This window comes from Balaenoptera borealis, assembly GCF_965194805.1.
Source record: "Balaenoptera borealis genome assembly, chromosome: 14".
Classification (NCBI taxonomy): Eukaryota; Metazoa; Chordata; class Mammalia; order Artiodactyla; family Balaenopteridae; genus Balaenoptera; species Balaenoptera borealis.
Window position 1 is genome coordinate 72,841,983 of NC_138875.1, and position 21,237 is coordinate 72,863,219.

The following is a 21,237-nucleotide window of genomic DNA, read 5'->3' on the forward strand; positions in this document are numbered from 1 at the left end:
TACTAAGGAGAGATAAATGCCTGTGGGGAAAAAAAGGAAGAGTCAGAAGTGACCACAGGAAGCGACCTGAGGAGACAGAGGTGGGGCGTTTGTCGAACGTCTATGATGCCGCAGGTTATTTCGCCCATTGGAAAATGAGGCCTGCCCAGGTCATATGACAGCCAGGTGAGGTGACAGATGACAGAGGTGGAAGCCAAACCCAGGCCTGTCCCTCCCCAAGGCCAAAGCTCATGGAAAAAATGTCTAAGGGTCATTGGAGGTGTTATTGCAGAGGCCAATATGCAACATGGGGCAAACACAAGAGATGCCAAGCCTCCAGGTGTGAAGGAGCGTACGGGTGCTGAGTGGAGAACATGACGGTCTCTGGCATGTGGTCGACTCCTGCCGGCTCCCTGGGGCTCCTGGCCTCTTCCCACCAGCCAGTGATGCCTTTATATAAGTGATGCCTTTACACCCTGACACATCTGTAACACTGAACAGAAACCTACTCGGTTACATGTCTTGTTTTCTCTACATTAGACCGGGGCATCTCAAGAACTCCCACAGACTGAGACTGGTGGGCAGATTCTGAGGTTGCCCAGGACCCCAGGCCTTGGTGCAGGCACCCTGGATGAGCCCGCTATGCTGAGGGTGCTGGGACCAGGGAACAGGATGGGAGAGCTGCTCCCTTCACTAGGTTATACCCTACGGCAAAGGTGATGGGGTGGTCCCTCTCCTGACGGCATTCCCTGATGGCATCAGATCCTCCTGTCGGCCTTGAAGCAGCAAGCCACCAGCCGTGGCATCTACGGCTACAAGAGAACGCATTCTTCCAAGAACCAGAGCCTGGAAGAGGACCCAAGCCACAGATGAGATCCTGGCCCTGGCCAACACCTTGACTGCAGCCACGTGAGACCCCCAGCAGGGGACGCAGCTCAACCATGTCCGGGTTCCTGGCCCACGGGAGCTGTGAGGGAATAACCGTGTATCGTTTTGGACCACTGAGTTTGGAGTAGCTTGTTACACAGCAGCAGATAGCTGATACAGCGGGCTGCTGCACAGAGCCCAGATGCCGCAAATGCTCAACACCTCTTGGCAGGACTTAAATGGACAGACTCTCAACAGTCACAGTCAAGTCCAAGTCCAAGTCTTGACGGCTAAGAAACCGTCAAGAAAGGCAGAGAGAAACCTCAAAGGGTGGACAGGCCTCGAAGAAGAGGTTGTGAATAAAGATTGGGAAGTGTGATCTGCAGAGCAAGGACACACCAACCACCACCCCATCCTGACGCTGTCGGGGAGGGAGAAAAGCTTATATGGAGAGCGGGGTCCTCTGGGGATTTCCAGGTCAAGACCAGAAGGAGGAGAGGGTAGAGGGAAAGGCAGAGGTGTGAGGGAGTTCACAGTTTACCACTGAAACCAGATAAAACAGAGAAGACAAAGTCCTGCTGCTTTGGCCCAAACGTTTGCTTGGGCAAGTAAGAAAAGAAACTAAAAGAACTCTAATGATCATTTTCACGTGCTTGACTTGAAATACTGGATGAAAAAAAACCCCCAAAAAACAAAACAGCAAAACATTCACTCCTGATCCACACTCTGGAAACAACACAACCATATTCCCTCCCCAGGGCCCTGCCTGGCACACAACCACTTATGCCTCATGCCAGACTGAGGCGACTCCCAGGACGGTGAAGGAGCCAGGAGCTGCTGCCAGCAGGCCATAAGCTCACCAATTCCCACAGTCTGAACAGCGCAGCTTCCCAAAGGGGATCGCTGGAGGCCGGCAGCCATCTGCACACGCAGAGAGCAGGGGAGAGGGAGAGGGAGCGAGAGCTGGGTCTACGGCTCTGCGTCACTCAGCTTCCCTCTGGGCGGGCGCTGAGCAGTTCTCGAGATGTCCGCCAGAAGGCCTTCAGAGCAACCATCCGGATGACAATAAAGATTCTGCAGAAGGTGCGTTCCTATTTACACCTTACAGGGATGTCACTGGGTAAAGGACGCAGGCTGGTCCAAGTCACAGGGCATCCACGGGGGTGGCCCTCTCAGCCCCACACAGTGGACGCAGCACCTGCTGGGGGTCAGGGCCTCTACTTCTGGGCCGTGAACCTAACGCTGAGAGGAACACCATCCTCTGAAGACCAAACGTAGCCACTGTCCTCCACGCCCATCGTGGACCTGGCTCTGTGCAAGGAGCCCCACACAAACTATTCGCCAACCCTGAAAGGTCCTAGCTGTATCCATTTTACAGATGGAAGAACGGAGACCCGCAGAGGCACAGTAACTCCCAGATGCATGCTGGCACCTCTACTAGTGCAGAAGCCAGACTCCGAGCCTAGATCTGCCTGACTCCAAAGCCCACATCTTTCCTCGACACATCTTTCTCACACATGAGTGCAATTTGCTGCAGAATCAAAACAAAGTTAATATGTTTAAACCGCTGAAGTGTTATGTGCAGGCAGAGAACTAAGACCCTGTCACTAAGATGGCACCAACAGTTAGGGACGAGACAAACACACAGGTACCTGCCAGGGAAGGCAGATATGGTACCCAGCACAGAGAGAAACCAAGAGCCACCTGCCGAGGAGAGGGAAGCCACAGAGGTTTGGGATGGGAGCACGCTGAGCTGGCCATGAGGACTGTGGCCAACTGGAAAGGGAACTGGCTTAGAGAAAGAGCCTGGTCAGGGAGCAGGGGTAGGACTGAAAAACGGCACATTCATTTGACGAAAGGCCAGTGACGAGGGTGAAGGAGGAAAAGAGCGTGGGGACCAGCAGGAAGAAGCAGGGGCGCTTCCAGACTGGCGTCCCTCTGACAGTGGGGATGGTAAACTGACGCAGAGGGATGGGTTGATGGGTGGCCCCTCAGTGCATCAGGGGAGGTACAAGGACCTGACTGATGGTGCCACCGGGGGGGGGACGGGGGAGGAAGAGGGCAGGTGAGACAGAAGATCCAATCCACGGATTCAGCAATTTACTGGCTACACGTGGGTCTAAGATCACTTCTTGGAGGACCCGAAAGATGAAACTGTCAATTAAGGGTAGACAGAGGGGCAAGGAGAGAGGAATATCCTGCGGGCCCCAGTTTCTCTCCCTCCCCAGCACCCTTCAGAAACCAAATCAGGTCAGATTAACTTCAGGATGAATGTGAAGCAAAGAGAAATCTCCTCTCCCCAACTCTCCTCCCCAAGACGAGCAACGAATGAGGGACCATTCCACACATTTTTTTTCTCTAGGAGAAGCTTAGGGAGCACAGGCCTGAAAATGCAAATCCACACGCAGATGCCAATGAGTTTCAGTCAAAGCTTACACTGGGACAGCAGGACTTCTCTTGTTTGGTTCGGAGGGTTAGAAACCAGGACGGTGTCCACTGCCTAAAACGGGGCGTGGACGTCAAGGTGAATGAAGAGGGGAGGAAAGCAGAGCCTGTGAGGATGGGCTCAGAGACCAGGCCCCCCCCACCAGCCCAGGTCTCCCAGAGCTCACGATGGCACTGGGGACCCCCTGAGAGCAGCGCAGAGGGACTCACGGGGGTCACCGGGGCGATCTGACTTCCTAGGAGGCACCATCACAAGTCAGCGGGGCTCTTGGGTTCTAGCCCTGCTGCGGCCTCTACCAACCTGGGCGAGCGCAGCAAGTTCCCACGCCTGTACGTGCAACACAGCTGCTCAACTGAACCACGAAACTGGTCCCCGGGAAGGTGGTGTCCTGCGACAAACTCAGGTGTTGCGGGCAACGGAGGCCCCGCTTCGAAGGCAACCTTGGGCCTCGGATTCCTCACCTGCGACCTGGGGGGAATACCCCACCTCCTGGGGTCGTTGTGAGGGTTAGATTTGGCAACGCAGAGAGCTGCCGTCACTTCCCTTTGTACGGTCCTCTCCAGCTCCAAGCTGTGCAGAGAAAGGGACCTTTTATTGGGCCAGCAGCACATACACATTTTCCTATCACTGCTATTTGTAACTTCTTTATTAATGGAAACAATTCAAAACACTATGCTGCCAGTTCAGGAAGGGCAATTGAAAAACGAAAGGCCGTCTAAGTGAGAGGCTTAAATGCCATCTCTGGGGCAAGAGGCCTGGAAGAAAAGGATCGGCTTGAGGGGGAGAAGAGTCCAAGTCCATGTAAGGGCTGGAGAGGAGCTGGGGGCGGGGGGATGGTGCCCCGCGAGGTGGTCAGCAGGCCCTCCGCCCCGCTCCCCCTCCCCCATAGTCTCCGGAGCAGACTTCACTCCTCCCCTCCCCGCCTCCACCACTTGGGAATCCAGCTGATTCCAGCCTTTGAGACTCCCAGCAACCCAGACCCCCGGTCTGAAGAGCAAATGTGTCACTGCCCCTACTCCTCCCTCCGGCATAACGTGAAAACGAGGACCCACAATTGTAATAAGACAACTATTTCTCTACACACATGAGCTTTAGAAAAAATGGTGCCTCCCCTCCCTCAAACACACAGAAAACTTCAAAGACAGGTGAGGCAGAGTTCTACCACTTCCGCGTGTGAGTTGAACCAGGAGGATAGCCTGCTATCAGTAATGAACGGCTGACCCCAGTTTCTGAACACGTATTTCCTTTTCCAATTAATTTTCCTCCTCCTCCCAAGATGAAACAGACATTAAAAAAAGAAAAACAATATCCTTTTAATTCTGTTTAATTCTATTTTTTTAATCTAGCTGTTCACTTTTTTACACTCAAAGAGCCAGAGTTTAAGACTAGCTCTTTGGTGCAGAAGAATACATTATATAATGAAGTGCTAAATCTTCTGTAAACCAACAAAACACCCAATTTTTGGCAAAGAAAAACAAACGTGCTTTTGGCGTCTACTTGTGAATATAGCAACTGAGGACTACAAGCTTGAGAAACTTCTCAAATGAGTATACGTAAAGATTTCTCACTGGCACACACACACACACACACACACACACAAACACCTTGAATTAATAAACTGAGGAGTTGAATGTCTGTTTCAAATCAGCAATGTGCTTACCTCAAAAGGAATACCTTCCCAAAAGCAGGATGGAAAAGTGAGAACATATTAAAATGATTATTTTCTTTAAAGCAGAAGTAAAATCTGGAAGGAAGTTTATAAAGATACTCATCATCACGGTAAAGCCAGGGGGGTGGAATGCTGGCAATTATTTTTTTTCTTCTCTAAATGTTACATAATGTTATTAAAGCTGTTTATAGTTAAACGTCTGGATCACTTGTAAAGCTCTCCTCCTGTCTATGTGTTCTGGATCGTTTTTAAAGCACTACTAAAAAGCTGGTGTCGTCTTTCTCGAGGGTCCTCCCTTTTGGAAAGGCACAAGAGTATTTCTTACCTGCTTGGAAGAAAGACTTCAGGACGAAAACACTAAGTCTGCTTACCTGTGGTTTAACTTGCGATCTTCATCACTGCCAGCCTCCAACTGCACAGAAAGAAAGAGAATGTCACAGCCCAGATGCCGCTATCGACAAGCCTCAGACACAAGGCTCACATTTTCTGCTCTGGTGTCTGCAACAGATACAGATGTCCAGGAAACCTGGTTCCTTCCAAAGAGCCGCACCCTCTCCTTACCAATCCTGCTCTGCTGCTCCCCTGAGTAATTTCCGTGGAGGAATTTTCAGGTTTCCTGATGTTTCCCCACATGCCTCCCCAAGGCATCGCAGACCAATGCCTCCTAACAGAGCGCTCCCGGCCGGCACTGCTCTCCACACGCTTGTTCAGCCCTGAGCTCTCCATTTTCCAGGGCTGCTTTGGAGCATATCCTGTTTTTCTGTTTTAAGGGGAGGGGGCAATGTCTTTAAGAGGCTGTTTCCTCCCTTCAAGCTAGGCAACAGCTGAGTGATCAACACCATTTTAAGCCACAACACACAAGTTAAAAAATAAATAAATAAAAACCACCACCACCACCACCACCACCATTCCAGGCAAGTCTTTCTTAATGGAAGGTGGCCAGGATCAGGCTGCCTGTGGGTCCCGAAGCTCTTGGTGGTTCTCTAAAAGGCTTAAAGTTTAATATAAAACTTTCTAGGCTATTGGTTTATTTATAGACATGAGAGAAAGAGACATTTAATATTTCCTAAATGTTACAAGGCCAAGAGGGTTAGAGGCTCCAAAAGTAACCACGATTTAAGCCCTGACTGCAATTTTTCTTTTTTTTTTTTTTTTCTTTCAAGGAGAAAACTCAAATGAGAAGAAAACACACATCCCAACAACTCTGCACCGCTGGGACTTGGCATGTTTTGTGTGTTACACAGAGGCGCCCATTGAATGGGAAAGAGGGAAACCTGGAAAGCAGTGACGGCTGGAAGAGATGCAAGGCCGACTGAGGACAGAAACCAGACAGAAGCCAGCGGTGGCGGGAAAAGGGTTACGGGGATCATGTAGAGAGAGGTCTGGGCAGCAAGGGACACACACCACAGGTGGCAATTTCACCAAGGAATGAGTCCAGCAGAGGGTCCTGGAACCCCTACGCCGTCATAAGATCATGTATGTAACGCACTGGGCAGAGGCAGAGACCATCAGCTAGTTCCCACACTCCCCACCCGACAATGAAGGAGAAGTGGAAACATCGGGGACAGCTCTGCTGACCACAGGGCCACCGACTTCGGTCCCGAAGTGAAACATACACAGAACAACTCACACAACCGCAGGAACAAACTTAGCAGAGACTGCTGGGTCTAACCCAGTGGTTCTCAACCGGGGGCAGCTGATCTCAGCAGGGGACGCCAGGAAAGGCTGGAGCCTTTCTTGGGAGGATGCTAGTGGCATCTAGTGGGTAGAGGTCAGAGCGCCGCTACACTTCCTCCAACACACAGGACGGGCCCCTGCCACAGACGGCTCACCCCAACGTCGGCAATGCCGAGGCTGAGCAACCCTCATCCAACCCCGCCACCTCAAAGGGACTGGAGATCTGCCCGTGAAAATGAGTCACCTTGAACGTTTGTCAAAAATCACAACGTTACAACCCGTTCCTGAGAGCTGCTGCTTTACCTATTCGTGGGCTCTCTGCCTGTTCTCACAAAAGAATGAGACAAGATGAACAGTAAAATGACATAAATGAGATAATTAAAGATTGGGGGGAAAGGAACAAAACTTAAAAAGAGGGAAGCACTGCTTGGCAGGTCGGGCTGTGACCTCCCTTAGTTCCCACGCCGTGCAGCAGGACCACGGGCTGGGGAAGGAAAGAAATGCCCTGAGTGTCTCTGATTCAACGAAGGATGCACATTTTGAGGAGTAAGGAAATGATGGGGGGGGGGGGCGGGGGGGGATACAGACTTCAAAATCATTTCATTCTCGCTCACTCTCTGAGATTCTCAGGATGAAAGGCAACGCAAAGTCAGTTATTCCAGAGAAGAAAGCTACATAGGCCAAAGAACACACATTAGAGGGAAGCCAGCCCTTTCAGATGAGCTGAGGCCCAGAGAAGGGAAGTAACCTGAGGAAGGACGGACCAGAGGCAGAGCCGGCTGGCCCACGTCTCCTGATCCTGTGCACACACGCCTGCCCTCTCTGTTCCTTCTTGCATCTTCGTACCTCGCCCCACCTGGAAGAAAGCCTCACCTTCCAGGGAACATCCCAGCCTCTGCTGGCTCCCTGGGCAACTAATGCCCCTGATTTACTCAAGTTGAATAAAAGCTGGTTGAGTTTTATTCTTATTTTGGAGTCACTGGCATTTGGTGGAAATAAGGCTTTCTATAATCATTTAAAATGTGCCTAGTGGAAACAACCCCAATGTCCAACAAAATGTACATCCATACCATAGAATATTACTTGGCCATAAAAAGGAATGAGGTCCTGACACGTGCTGCAACATGGATGAGTCTTGAAAACATGATGGTGAGTGAAATAAGCCTGACACAAAAGGCCACATAGTGTATGATTCCACTTATATGAAATGCCCAGAATAAGCAAATCCATAGAGACAGAAAGTACATTAGTGGTTGCCTAGAGTTGGTGACAGCAGGGCAGGGGTGGTGGGAGGGAGGCTGTGGGTGATGGCTAAGGGGTGTGAGGTTTCTTTTGGGGGTGATGAAAATGTTCTGGAATTCGTGGCGATGCTTGTACAACCTTGTGCATATACTAAAAACCACTGAATTGTACACTTTACAATGGTGGATTTATGGTATGTGAATTCTATCTCAGCTAAAAAATGAAATAATAAAATAAAAAGTTTTAAATGTGTCTAAAGCAGAAATAGATCAGGTGCAAAGTAACGCAGGGAATGTGGGGTTTAGAATCGGAGACCTAGGCTGAGAGGCTCTCTGTCTAACCTCTTCCTGGAGCTGAAATCTTCACTCGTTGTTTTTGCGAAGGGACCATGAGATTAAGTGCAGAGAAGTACTTTGTAAACTGCAAGACAGCAGTAGCAGAAATGATGTAGGGGAACAGATGTCTCTGTGGGGGGGCCAGAAGCTACTGCGGACTCCTCAGCTGCAGGCTACTGGCCACCGTGCAGAGCAGGAACTGTTAGAATCTTCTGTCTGTAGACAAGATAACTCATTAATGGCTTCTCCTCGAGAGAAGGGGGCTGTGAGGTTCAACCCTGCAGCCACTCTGAGAGTGCAAGTCCCAGCAAAACAGGTTGAAGAGCTGCCCCACCAGGAGCTGGTGGGACAGGCAGGGCTGTTAAACCCCAAACAGGTCCTCTTCTCTCACAGACACACACAAACCTTTCCATGTTATCAGTCAACTTCCCCCCAGGGAGAAGGGGCCTGAATTGCTCAGATGCTGGCGGGGCCACTTCCTGGGCCTGCAGGGCCCCTCCTCCAGCCTCCCGTCCCTTCCCTAAGCAGCTCCCTGCCTCCTCCTCCAGCCTGCTGTGTCTGCAGGTCATCACTCGGTCTGGCCACAGATGTGAGTTTAGACCCAACTGGTTCTCCTGCTCAGAGGCCCGAGGCCCAGACTGGCAAGGTCCAGCCCAACTGTGCACTCAGAGGACCAATTCCCCAGTAACCCCAGAGCAAGAAGGAGCCAGTCCAGGACAGGCTGGGGTCACACGCAGACCCACAGAAACCCGCACAGCGCAAAGATGCACTTTCAGCCCCAGAAAGCACCGGTGCAATCCCAGCAACCCCAGAATCGGCCGCAGCCACACAGCCAGATGCACATAAACATGCAGCCCCGAAAGATACCATAGCAAGAAAAACCCAGACTCAGCTGCACACAAAGACATACGACACACAGTCACCCAGCACCCTGAGCTCACTCAGCCACTGTCACACGGTGACGCCGGCCCCCCGAGAGGCACGGCCACTCACACCCAGAGCCGGAACTCCAGGGGCGTGCAGTCGGGAGAAACAATCTCACAATTCACAGGATCACCCGGCAGCCTCTCCCCCAGCATCACACAGGCACGGTTCCCAGGGGACAGGCCAGATTCACGCACAGGGAGAGGCACACACAGGCTGGCATACACATGCATACATTCAGCCGGGCACACAGGGAAAGGGCCGAGACAAGCCACAGGGTCCTGAATCTTACAACCGGCATCTCAGGCAGTTACCCAATCAGGAGTCCCGGTCCCACGTCCAGTATCCCGCACAGTCACCCCGGACGAGGGACACTGTCACACACTCACGGTCACCCCCCCAGACGGGGCTCAAATTCACAGTCACCCGCAGATGGGGGTCACACACACACAAAGTCACCCGCGATGGGGGTCAGTGTCACAGTCACCTCTCGATGGGGGTCACACACACAGTCACCCCCAGACGAGGGTCACACCCGCTCACAGCCTCCTGCACAGTCACCCCAGTCCGGCTGCCAAGGCTGGGTCGTCCCGCTGGGGCCCCGCAGGCCGAGGACCCCTTGAAGCTGCCCTGGCGCAGCCCCGGGCGCCCCGCACTCGCGGCCCAGGCCTGGCGCGGCGGCTGCTCGGCCAGGCCGGGGCGCGGGCCCGGGGCTCACCTCGCTGTTGCTGGCGGAGGAGGAGGCGGCGCTGGGCGTGGGCGAGCGCTGCAGGGTCACCAGGGCCATGGCTGCGGCGCGGCGCGCGGGCGCCGCCGAAACCTCGGGCTAGAGACGCCGCCGCCGCCGCCGCCGCCCGGGCCGGGCCCAGGGCGCTCCAGGAGCCGCTCACGGGCGGCCGGGCCAAGCCGGGCCGAGCCGGGCCGGGCCCGCCCCTCCCTGTCGGCGTCTGTCGCCGCCCCCGCCCCCCGCCTCCCGCCTCCCGCGCCGGCGCGCGCCGGGCCTGAGCGCGGGCAGGGGCAGCGGCCGGGGCGGGGCGCGCGTGCGCGGCGCGGGATCCCCCGAGCGGCGGCGGGAGGTCCGGGCTGGCCAGTCACGTCTCCCGCGCGCCGGACGCGCGCGCCTGGGCCGCGCGCCCGGCCCTCCAGCCTGAGAAGCGGGGGCGCGCCCGGTGGCGAGCAAGTCCATCCCCCGGAGGCCAGCCCCCTTCGCAGGAGGGAAAACTGAGGCCCGGCGTCCGCACGACCTGGAATGCTCAGGGCGGGGAGGTGTAGAGACCAGGAAATAAAGAACTCCTGGTCCCTGCGCCTTGAACCCCGAGGAGCGGTCTGCAGAAATTAATTCGTTCATTCATTCATTAATTTATGAAATATTTATTGAGCACCCACTAAGTGCCAGGCACGGAGTATTCAACCGTGAGCAACATAGATTAGGCCTGACCTCAGGGATGAGACAGAAGTGAGTCAAATTACTAGGCACTTAAAAAAAATTATTTTGCCAGTCTTTTTATATGAATTCTTTCTATGTGTCCAGAAACCCAGCCAGCTCCTTGGGAAGACAGGAAGGGCTTCTCTGAAAAGGGGGCATTTGCTCAGAGGCCTGATGGATGAGCAGGATTAACGGGTGAAGGGAGGGGAGACTGGGGGGTGGGGGGAGCTAAAGGCCCGGAAACTGGAAGGAGATTGTCCATCAGAGGCCTGATCCTAGGGAAGGGAGGGGGAGGGAGTCAGGGTGCACTCTAGAAAGCTCCGGCTGCCGCTTGGAGAAGGGACTGTGGGGCAGAGGTGTGAAGGGAGACCAGGGATGGGCCGCTGCCGTCGTCCTGGGAGGAGGTGACCAGTATGGGGATGGAGAGAGGGACATGGAGTAAGATACTAAAAAGGTGGTACTGGCTTGACTTAGTAATAGCTTCAATTTCATTCAAATCCCCTCCCTCCCCTCTGTTGCCCCACGCAGGTTGCACAAGCCTCCGCAGATTTACTGGTCCAGTCCTGCTCCCCATCCGTCTCACTGCCAAACCAGCAACCCAGCAGCCTCCTGGATCTCTCCAGCTGCTTCCCCCAGGTCCAGGGGCTGGGACCTCCTGCATATTCCCTCAGCATCATTCATCTCAAAGGTGGTTCTCAGTGGGGTTACTATAGCCCCCACTGAGTGTTGTGGGGTTTTTGTTTTTGTTGTTGTTTTGTTTTGTTTTTTAACTTGTGGGAATATTTTTTAATGTCTTGCAGATGGGGAGAGCTATTGGTGGTTCTGGTGTTCAGAGGGCAGGAGCCAGGAATGCTAAAAACGCTAAAAGTCGTGCAATGCACTGGACAGTGACGCTGCCCCCGCCCAAGGAGAATTGCTTCATTCCCACAAGACACCTGTGTGGGTGAAAACACCGTTCATAGTTATCTGAAGCCAGAACCTAATTCCATTTTACATATCAACACAAAGTATTTTTCACAGAATTTTCAGAAATGCAACTATGTTTAAATAGAGGAAAGAAAATACTTTGTTTTGTTTGAGAGCTTTGTCCGGAGTTGTTCACGATTTGGGAAAAAGAGTTTATAGAGGGAAACACCACTCCTAATATTGGAGCAGTTGACCCAACAAGCAGGCATCTGTAGCTGTGCTCTTGTAGACAGACCGCCATATTTATTTAGCACTTATTTTAAAATGTCAAGTGTAGGACAAAATTATGGGCAATATTCAGTTGACTAGTGACTATCTTACTTCTCAACTCTGAACACATTCATTAAAAACAGACACACTTCAACACAACATTGTAAATTGACTATACTTCAATAAAAAAAAAAAAAGATAAAACCAGACACACTACTGAGACTTCCCTGTGTCCTCCAGGGGAGTTGTGCCCAAGATTTTACATAATGAAATGGATGTTGTTTAATCATGATGAATTTTCCTTTTATGTTAGGGCATTATAGATTTTGTTTTTTCACATTACATGTGGAGGTGGGCTTTATCATTTATGAATTTGTTGCCAATGAGTAAAGGAATCACCACACACTAGTTGTAAAAGGGGTGTGGGATTTTAGGGTCGAGAACCTCAGGCTGGTGGTTCTCAAATGGGAAGGTCTGAGAATTCCCTGGAGTCAATACAGATTTGGAGGCCCCACCCTCCAGAGTTGGCGATTCACTCAGTTTTTAATAATGCCCTAGTGATGCTGATGGTCCTGGTATGGGGACCTCGGTTTGAGAACCGCTCCCTGTACAAATGCCAAGGCCTCCTTACTGGTCTTCCCTCCATACCCTTCCTCTCCTATCCATCGAGAAATCCATACCAAGATCTGATCATCAAAACCGCAATGAGGTACCACCTCGCACCGGTTAGAATGGCCATCATTAAAAAGTCTACAGGGACTTCCCTGGTGGTCCAGTGAGTAAGACTCCACGCTCCGAATGCAGGGAGCTGGGGTTCGATCCCTGGTCAGGGAACTAGATCCCGCATGCATGCTGCAACTAAAAAGATCCCACATGCCACAAAGAAGATCCCATGTGCCGCAACTAAGACCTGGCACAGCCAAAATAAATGAATAAATAAAATAAGTATTAAAAAAATCTACAAATAACAAATGCTGGAGAGGGTGTGGAGAAAAGGGAACCCTCCTACACCGTTGGTAGGAATGTAGGTTGGTGCAGCCACTGTGGAAAAAAGTATGGAGGTTCCTCAGAAAACCAAAAATAGAATTACCATATGATCTAGCAATTCCACTCCTGGGCATATATCCAGACAAAACTCTAATTCAAAAAGATACATGCACCCTTATGTTCATAGCAGCACGATTCATAATAGCCAAGACATGGAAACAACCTAAATGTCCATCGACAGATGAGTGGATAAAAAAGATGTGGTACATATATGCGCTGGAATACTACTCAGCCATGAAAAAGAATGAAATAATGCCGTTTGCAGCAACATGGATGCAATTAGAGATTATCATACTAAGTGAAGTAACTCAGAAAGAGGAAGACAAATACCATATGATATCACTTATGTGTGGAATCTAAAATATGACACAAATGAACCTATCTGCAAAACAGAAACAGAATCACGGACATAGAGAACAGACTGGTGGTTGCCAAGGGGGAAGGGGTTGGGGGAGGGCTGGAGTGGGAGGTTGGGGTTAGCAGATGTAAGCTTTTATATAGAGAATGGATAAACAACAAGGTCCTACTGTATAGCACAGGGCACTATATTCAATATCCTATGATAGGGACTTCCCTGGTGGTCCAGTGGTTAAAACTCCATGCTTCCATTGCAGGGGGCATGGGTTCGATCTCTGGTTAGGGAACTAAGATCCTGCATGCCGCATGGCGTAGCCAAAAAAACCAATATCCTATGATAAACCATAATGGAAAAGAATATTTTTTTAAAAAAAGAATGTATATATATATATGTATAACTGAATCACTTTGCTGTATAGCAGAAATTAATACAACATTGTGAATCAACTATACTTCAATTAAAAAAAGAAAAGATCTGATCCTGCCACCAAGAAGGCACTAAACCCTAATCCTTCTACCCTGGCCCAGCTTAGCTTTCTACCCACCCCCACTGGTCCAGAGACCATCCCACCCCTTCTCACTTCCTCTTACAGCTGAGGGGCCCTCTTCCTTCCCACACTATCTCTTGCCAGACACCACCTCCAAAAATCTCTCCCTGCCCCCTAGACTGGACTCAGCCTCCTTCCCAGGATTTCATAGCTCTCCCCACACCTACCCCCAGACACACAGCATGTATCACTCAACATTGTCACAACTATCTCTCTGACTTGTCCCATGGTTTCTAAGAAGAACCTCAGGAGCTGGGCTGGGACCAAGATGAGGGCACAAAATATAAGGGGGCAACCAAAACAACAACAACAAGAAACCTCAGTAACCAAGAGAAAGACTATTTTTTAAAGAATCAAAATTTATGCAAAAAAATCTTCGATGAAGGAAATGTCAACATTTTAAATGGAGTTCGGTGAATTCCCTGGTGGTCCAGTGGCTGGGACTCCGTGCTTCCACTGCAGGGGGCACGGGTTCGATCCCTGATTGGGAAACTAAGATCCTGCGAGCCATGCAGCAGTGTGGCCAAAAAAAGAAAAGGGACCAGTACCATATGACTGATCTTCCTAGTGCCACAGGCTCCAGTATGGCACAGCAAGGCGTTTTTATTGATCCTGTCTTTATTTGACCCTGTCTTTATTTAAAATTTTGATCATTCTAAACCCTTTCGTGAAAACCCTTCTGTGAAAAGGCCTGTGGGCCTGACTTGTGGCCTGTAAGGGGGTGGGGCAGGGAAAAGAGAAGTGAGAGCCCCCTGGTCTAGGCTTCAGGAGTGGAGGAGGGGAACCCACTGAAAGAGGCAACTCCAAAGTTTTCTTGCATCCAGTAGAGCCCTTTCCATTCGGTATCATCATAATTATTTTTTCATTATGATTTATTTAATTATCTTTGACCCTGTAGTCTCAGCTCAGTTTTGCAAGGACTAAAAACAGCAAGTTATGGAGTTATTTGCTGTCTGCTAGGCGGTAGGCAAAGTGATTTGCCAGTGTGTTGGGGACAGGGGTTTATTAACATGTGAATGTCCCCCAGTCTACCTCCAGGGCCACCTCCTCCAGGAAGCCTTCCCTGACCTGAGGCTGGAAGGTAGGTACCCTTTATCTATGCTCCTGCTGCCCCTCTGCTTGTTCCTGGCTTGAGCCTCTTTATTTCTTGTCACATTGTTGTGGTTCTCATTTCATGGCTGAGGAAGTGGATGCACAGAGTGGGTTAGTCACACACCCAAGGTTACATAGCTAGGGAGTGGTGAAGCTGGTATTGGGACAGATGTTTTTCTACTTTAGAACTCAAAGACAGAGGTTCTTCCAGGATAGCCTAGGAGGGGAGAAGGGACGAGAACTCTGCCGATAGTTCCCTTTTTAGAGCAACTAATTTGCAGTTCAGAGGTAGCAAAGTTCTGGTAGACTGAATAATGGTTCCCCAAAGATGTCCATATTCCAATGCCTGGTATGTGTGACTTTGCAGATGTGATTAAATTAAGGGTGTTGAGGTGGGGAGATTATCCTGGGTTATCCACGTGGGCCTGATATAAACCCAAGGGTCTTTATAAGAAGGAGGCAGAAGGAGCAGAGTGAGAAGTAGGAGATGTGATGACACAAGAAAGAGGTTGGAGTGATGGGAGGAAGGCCGTGAGCCAAGGGACGCAGGAGGTCTCTAGAAGCAGAAAAAGGCAAAGGAGTGAATTCCTACCTCATCATCTCCAGAAAGAATGCAGACCTGCCATCACCTTGATTTTAGACTTCTGACCTCTAGACTTCTGACCTCTATTTATAAAAAAATAAATTCCTGTGGTTTTATGCCACTGAATTTCTGGTAATTGGTTGCAGCAGCCATAGAAAATGAATATAAAACCAACCTACACGTATACTGTGTTAAAAAAGAAACAACAGGCTCAAAATGGAGTCACTTGTGCTAAACCCCACATCAGCAAACCAAGACTTAATACCTAACCTAATTGCAGTTACAACCTCCCCCAGGAACGTAGTCTTAACTGGTCAGTCTGGAATTTTCTGATCAGCACTAATGAGGTAATCTGCCATGTAGCCCCCTTCTGTCCTCCATAAGTAGGTTACCTAAGCCTGAAACAATCCATTCTTTTCCCCCTTCTGCTATAAAAACCTTCCATTTTGTACAGCTCCTTGGAACTCCTTTCTACTTGCTAGATGGGATGCTTCCAATTCTTGAATCATTCAACAAAGCCAACTAGATCTTTAAAATTTATTCAGTTAAATTTTTGTTATTTAACAGCTATAAAAAAATTATTATGATGTCATAATCCAATATGTTCCAGGCAATTCTTGGACATTGTATCATTTTCACATTCACTCAGTACATTCAACGAGAATTTATGGAGTGCCTATGCTCTGCTGAGCACCAGTCTAGGATTTGGGGTCCATCAGGGAACACCACAGAGTCACTGTCCTTGGGCGGTGTCCAATCAAGTGGGAGATATAGCCAAACAACCAATAAGTAAATAGATTTACTATAACATATGCTAATACACGCATATAAACACGAATATTTAAATATAACATATTCCTATACTATATATTTAAATAAATATATGAATATAATTGGGTGGTGTCCAATCAGGTGGGAGATCTAGCCAAACAAAAAAGTAAATATATTTACTATAACATATGCTAATATATTCATATAATATATGAATATTTAAATATGTCATTTTTAAATGAATCCCTGTCAGTAAAGTTCTTAGAACATGACATGCACAGATCAGTGTCAAATAAATGAAATATGATGTCAAGTAGTAAAAATCAGTCTGGGGGAGAGGGTGGTGGAGGGGGCTCTTAGGCAAGTGGTCAGGGAAACCTCTGGACAGGTGATATTTGAGCAGAGGAGTCACCATGACAACCCCACCAGGGAGGTGTGGTGATCCTGGGATCTGCCTGGTTCAGACTGGCCTCCTGACTTTGGAGCTGTCAGGTGCTTCCTTTTTCTGAGGCTCACTTTCTTGCTCTGTAAAATGGGGATAAGAATGGGACCACTTACCTCATGGGTTGGTTTTGAGGCTTGAACACAATAATGCACATGAAAAGCACATTGTGCTGTCCTGCTCATTGACGTTACCTAATGTCATGGGTTGAATTGTGTCCGCCCCAAAGATGCTGACGTCCTAACCCCCAGGACCTGTGAATATGACCTTATTTCAAAATAGAGTCTGTGCAGATGATCAAGTTAAGATGAAATCATTAGGGTGGGCCCTAATCCAAGATGACTGTGTCCTTACGTAAAGGAGAAATTTAACACAGAGATAGAGACACAGGGAAATCTGTGGCCACAAGCCAAGGAACACCCAAGATGGTCAGTAGATCACAAGAAGCCAGGAGAGAAGCACAGAACAGATTCCCACAGCCCAGAACAAACCAACCCTGCCAATAGCTTGGTTTCTGATGTCTGACCTCCAGAACTGTGAGGCAACAAGTTTCTGTTGTTTAAGCCACCCAGTTTGTGGTGCTCTGTTACAGCAGCCCTACGAAATGAATACACCTAATATTATCATTTCCTTGGTTCTAGAAACTGAGGTCCAGAGCACAGCTAGGATTTGAACCCCAGCTGACCAGCCCCCGGGGCCCATGTGTAGGTAGTTGGCCTTTCTAGCCTGAGAGGTGAAACTTTGGATGTGCCCCCATGTGCAGGGAATGGTGTTTGGGACTCAAAGCCTTGGCCACTTGGCCCACAGTGTCCAGGGCGGGTCTGGGCAGTTGCTGGGGTCCAGGGCTCCTGATAAGGCATCTCTCTGGGTGGGTTGATGGGTACCAACAGCCAGGCAACTGCGAGTTCCTCGCTCCTGTGTGGAGTTGGTGAAAGCCTCCTTTCCTCTACTCACCCCTTGATTTAACTTGTGTGCTTGGGTTCTCCCTGGGAGGTGGGGAGTCTCTGCCTCCCTCCAGGCCTCCCCTCCCCTCTCCAGTGGGTGTACTCACAGGACTTGGGCTAGCCTGACTCTGCCTCTAACTTGCTGTGTGACCACAGACAACACACTGACCCTTGCTGGGCCTTGGAATCTCAGCCTGTAATTTGGAGTGATTAAATGTCCCATGAGAGGTCACTGGTTAAATAAATTTGGGTACATGCATATGATGGCCCTCCTAGTTGGCCCTCAATGATCCCCATCTCCTGGTATTCATGCCATTTTGGAGACCTTTTCACAATGAATAGACCTGTGTAAGCACTAGGATATTGCAGATGTGGCAGCTTCTGGCTTCTGAGGCTAGGTCATACAAGACACCGTGGCTTCCCTCTTGCTCTCTCTTGGATCACTCACTCTGGATGATCAAGCCAGCCACTATGTCATGAGGATGCTCAAGCAGCCCTATGGAGAGAGGTCCTCATGGTGAGGAACTGAGGCCTCCTGCCAACAGCCAGCACCAATCTACCAGCTACGTGAGTGAACCACCTTGCAAGTAGATCTTACAGCCCCGATCAAGCCTTCAGATGACATTGCAGACACAGCTGACATCCTGATTGCAACCTTACAAGAGACCCTGAGCTAGAAGCACCCAGCTAAGCTGCCCCCAGATTCCAGACCCCCAGAAAACATGTGAGATAATAAATGACTACTGTTTTAAGCTGGTAGATTTTGAGATAATGTGTTATGCAGCCATAGATAACTAATACAGCCATAGATAACTAATATAGCAGCCATATAAAAATATGTTACAATATAATGCACTACTAGAGAAACAGTTTCATAAAATATTAAATTGGGGGGAAATAAAGTAGGTTACCAATCACTATATAGCATCCCAGTTTTGGAAGAAAAATACGAAGAGTTATAAAACTCTACCAAAGAACAAAAAGAAGACATAAATGGAGAGATGGAGAGGATTTTTCTTTCTTTCTCTTTCTTTTTTTTTTTTTTGCAGGGGAAGACTTTATAGTAGAATTATCAATCACTCTAAGTTAAATTCAATGCAATTCCCATGAAAATCCCAACCTGATGTTTTTGGGTGTAAGGGATCTTGATAAGAGATAACTGAACGAGATGACAATTGTTAAAGACAAGACAACAAGCCCAAAATGGAGTCATTTACCCTAAGCCCCACATGACCAAACTGCGTATTAATTACAGTTTTGTTTTTCCCAGAAATGGAATCTTAAATCAGCCAGCCAGGTATCACCTGATCAGCACTAGTTAGGTTACCTGCCTGGTAGATCCCTGCCATCCCCTAAAGGAAAGTAACCTTGCAATATCCAATCTGCTTTTCTGCCCAGTATAACTTCCTTGTTCCTGCTCCCTTCTACCTATACAAGTATTTCATTTTGTATGGCTCCTGGGAACTCCTTTCTATCTGCTAGATTGGATACTGCCCAATTCATAAATCATTGACTAAAGCCAACTAGAGCTTTAACATTTTACTCAGTTGAATTTTGTTTTATAACACATTTATTGAACATATAATGTGCATCATGTCCTCTTCGATCACTATTTCATCTTAATTCCACAATAGGGCAAAGTCCCTTGTTATTTAATTTTTCCAATAGCAAGAAACTGTTATTAGCTTCCTTCCCCCCACCCCCTACCACAAATTCTACATATAAAGCTTCAAGAAGAGACTTGTCTGTGATTCTGGGGACCATGAGGAATGGAGCTTGGGTTGACCTCATGTGTGTTTGACACTAACGTGTGCTCTTGGACCTCCTGCCATGTGCCTTCCCGATTGTTCTCTGGTTTCCTTTAGTACCAGCCCAAGACCACACAGGTAGAGAGGGCAAGGTTGGGGTACCAGCTGAGTCTGCCTGCCTGACTCCAGAGTCCCTAGTCTTAATCACTAGTCACCAAAAAGGAAGAGTAGAAAGAAGGGATCTGTCCTACCAGATATTAAAACATGTGACAAAGCTGCAGAAATTAAAACAGCATGAGCACTGGTTTAGAAAGCCACAGACAGATCAATGGAGAGTCCAGGAATAGACCCAAACACACAGGAAAGTTTAGTGAATAATAAAAGCAGGGAAGTATCAGTAGAGAAAATATGAGTGAGTCAACTAATGGTTTTGGTGCCATTGTCTAGTAAGTCAGGCTGGATCCTTAACCCCCTTCTTTCTCCAAAATTAATTCCATATGAATCAAATGTTTCAATGTTAAAAAAAAAAACCCTCAAAAGTTCTAGAAAGTCTGCATGAGTAATTTATAAAATGGGACAGAGAGGGGAAGGGATGAAAGGTTTCTAAATATGACAATGGCAGAAACCATAAAAGGGAAAACAAAAAGATGAATAGATTTGACTCCAAAAAGGTTTTTATTTAATTGAAATATAGTTGATTTACAAGGTTGTGTAAATTTCTGCTGTACAGCAAAGTGATTCAGTTATACATATATACATTCTTTTTTTAAATATTCTTTTCCATTATGGTTTATCACAGAATATTGAATATTGTTTCCTGTGCTAAACAGTAGGACCTTGTTATTTATCCATTCTCTGTATAATAGTTTCCATCTGCTAATCCCAAATTCCCAGTCCTTCCCTCCCCCATCCCTCTCCCCCTTGGCAACCACAAATCTGTTCTCTATGTCTGTGAGTCTGTTTCTGTTTCATAGATATGTTCATTTGTGTCGTATTTTAGATTCCACATATAAATGATATCATATGGCATTTGTCTCTCTCTTTCTGACTTACTTCAATTAGTAAGATAATCTCTAAGCCCATCCATGTTGCTGCCCAAAAAGTTCTAAAACCTTTGAATGTCAGACAGATTGGGGGAAATCTTTTCAACAAAAGGATAATACCCATAAATATAAAGGGAGTTCTTACAAATTAATAAGAGAAATAGCCAACACACTTCAAGAGGAAAATGGGCCAAAAAGGGGCCTTTATAAAGAAATAAATCTAAAGGTCCATCAATGTATGAAAAGATTTGCAGTCTTGTTAGCAGGGCTGGAACTAGGCTGAGGCAAGTGAGGATGTGTGCAAAATTTAAGAAGGCTCTCACTCTCAGGATGGTGCAAGTACAGGGTGGGCACCTGAGGGTACGTGCCTCCTTAAACTTGTCAGTTAATAGAGTCCTTTTGGAGGGCTGTCTGGCAAAATGGATCAATATTTTAAATGTGCAAACTCTTTGGCACAATGATTCCATTTTTAGGACTCAACCCCAGGGAAATAGACAGGTGTGCCAAGAAATGCATCTAGGATATTTGTAATATCAAAAAATGACAGGGACAGTCCCCATAGGGACCGACTTTAAAAATTGTTACATCCAAGAATTTAAAAAAAAATTGTTACGTCCACATACAATGGTAACCTGTGTGAAATGGATACCATTGTTCTACAGTTGTATGGAAAGGTGTTCAGGACATGCCATATTGGTAACAGAACAGAACGGAAGTCAAAACAGCACGTATAACAAGAGCCCATTTTTGTCACCCAGGTGTGTTTATGTTAACTTTTGGAGACATTCACCCAAAATGTTAATGGCCCTTATTTCTTGGTGCGGGGGTTGGTAGCAGGTGATTAGTACTTTCTTCTCTCTACCTTTTGTATTTTATACATTTACAGAGGTTATGATGATGTTAATACTTAGAAAAGTTCTA

At 48.3% G+C, this 21,237-nt stretch overlaps 1 protein-coding gene and 1 long non-coding RNA gene across 5 annotated transcripts in view; one reads left to right on the top strand and one right to left on the bottom strand.

Moving 5' to 3' along the window:
* The window catches only part of SSH1 (slingshot protein phosphatase 1), a 60,127-nt gene extending 50,066 nt beyond the window's left edge, over positions 1-10,061 (bottom strand). For 2 of the 4 annotated variants that reach the window (XR_014234127.1, XM_082353812.1), the window contains exons 1-2: positions 9,858-10,061; positions 5,333-5,373 (exon numbers count right to left, since the gene is read on the bottom strand). Coding sequence is in view for 2 of the 4 variants with exons in the window: in XM_082353812.1 (XP_082209938.1) it covers positions 5,333-5,373; positions 9,858-9,926 (110 nt within the window). In the remaining 2 variants the exon portion in view is untranslated. The other 2 variants (XM_082353813.1, XM_082353816.1) reach the window with 2 other exon arrangements.
* A 132-nt stretch (positions 10,062-10,193) lies between these two features.
* Positions 10,194-14,915, top strand: LOC309610684. The gene is made up of 3 exons (XR_014234134.1): positions 10,194-10,595; positions 11,094-11,253; positions 11,366-14,915. It is a non-coding gene; the product is annotated as an uncharacterized lncRNA (long non-coding RNA).
* Positions 14,916-21,237: the final 6,322 nt, after the last annotated feature.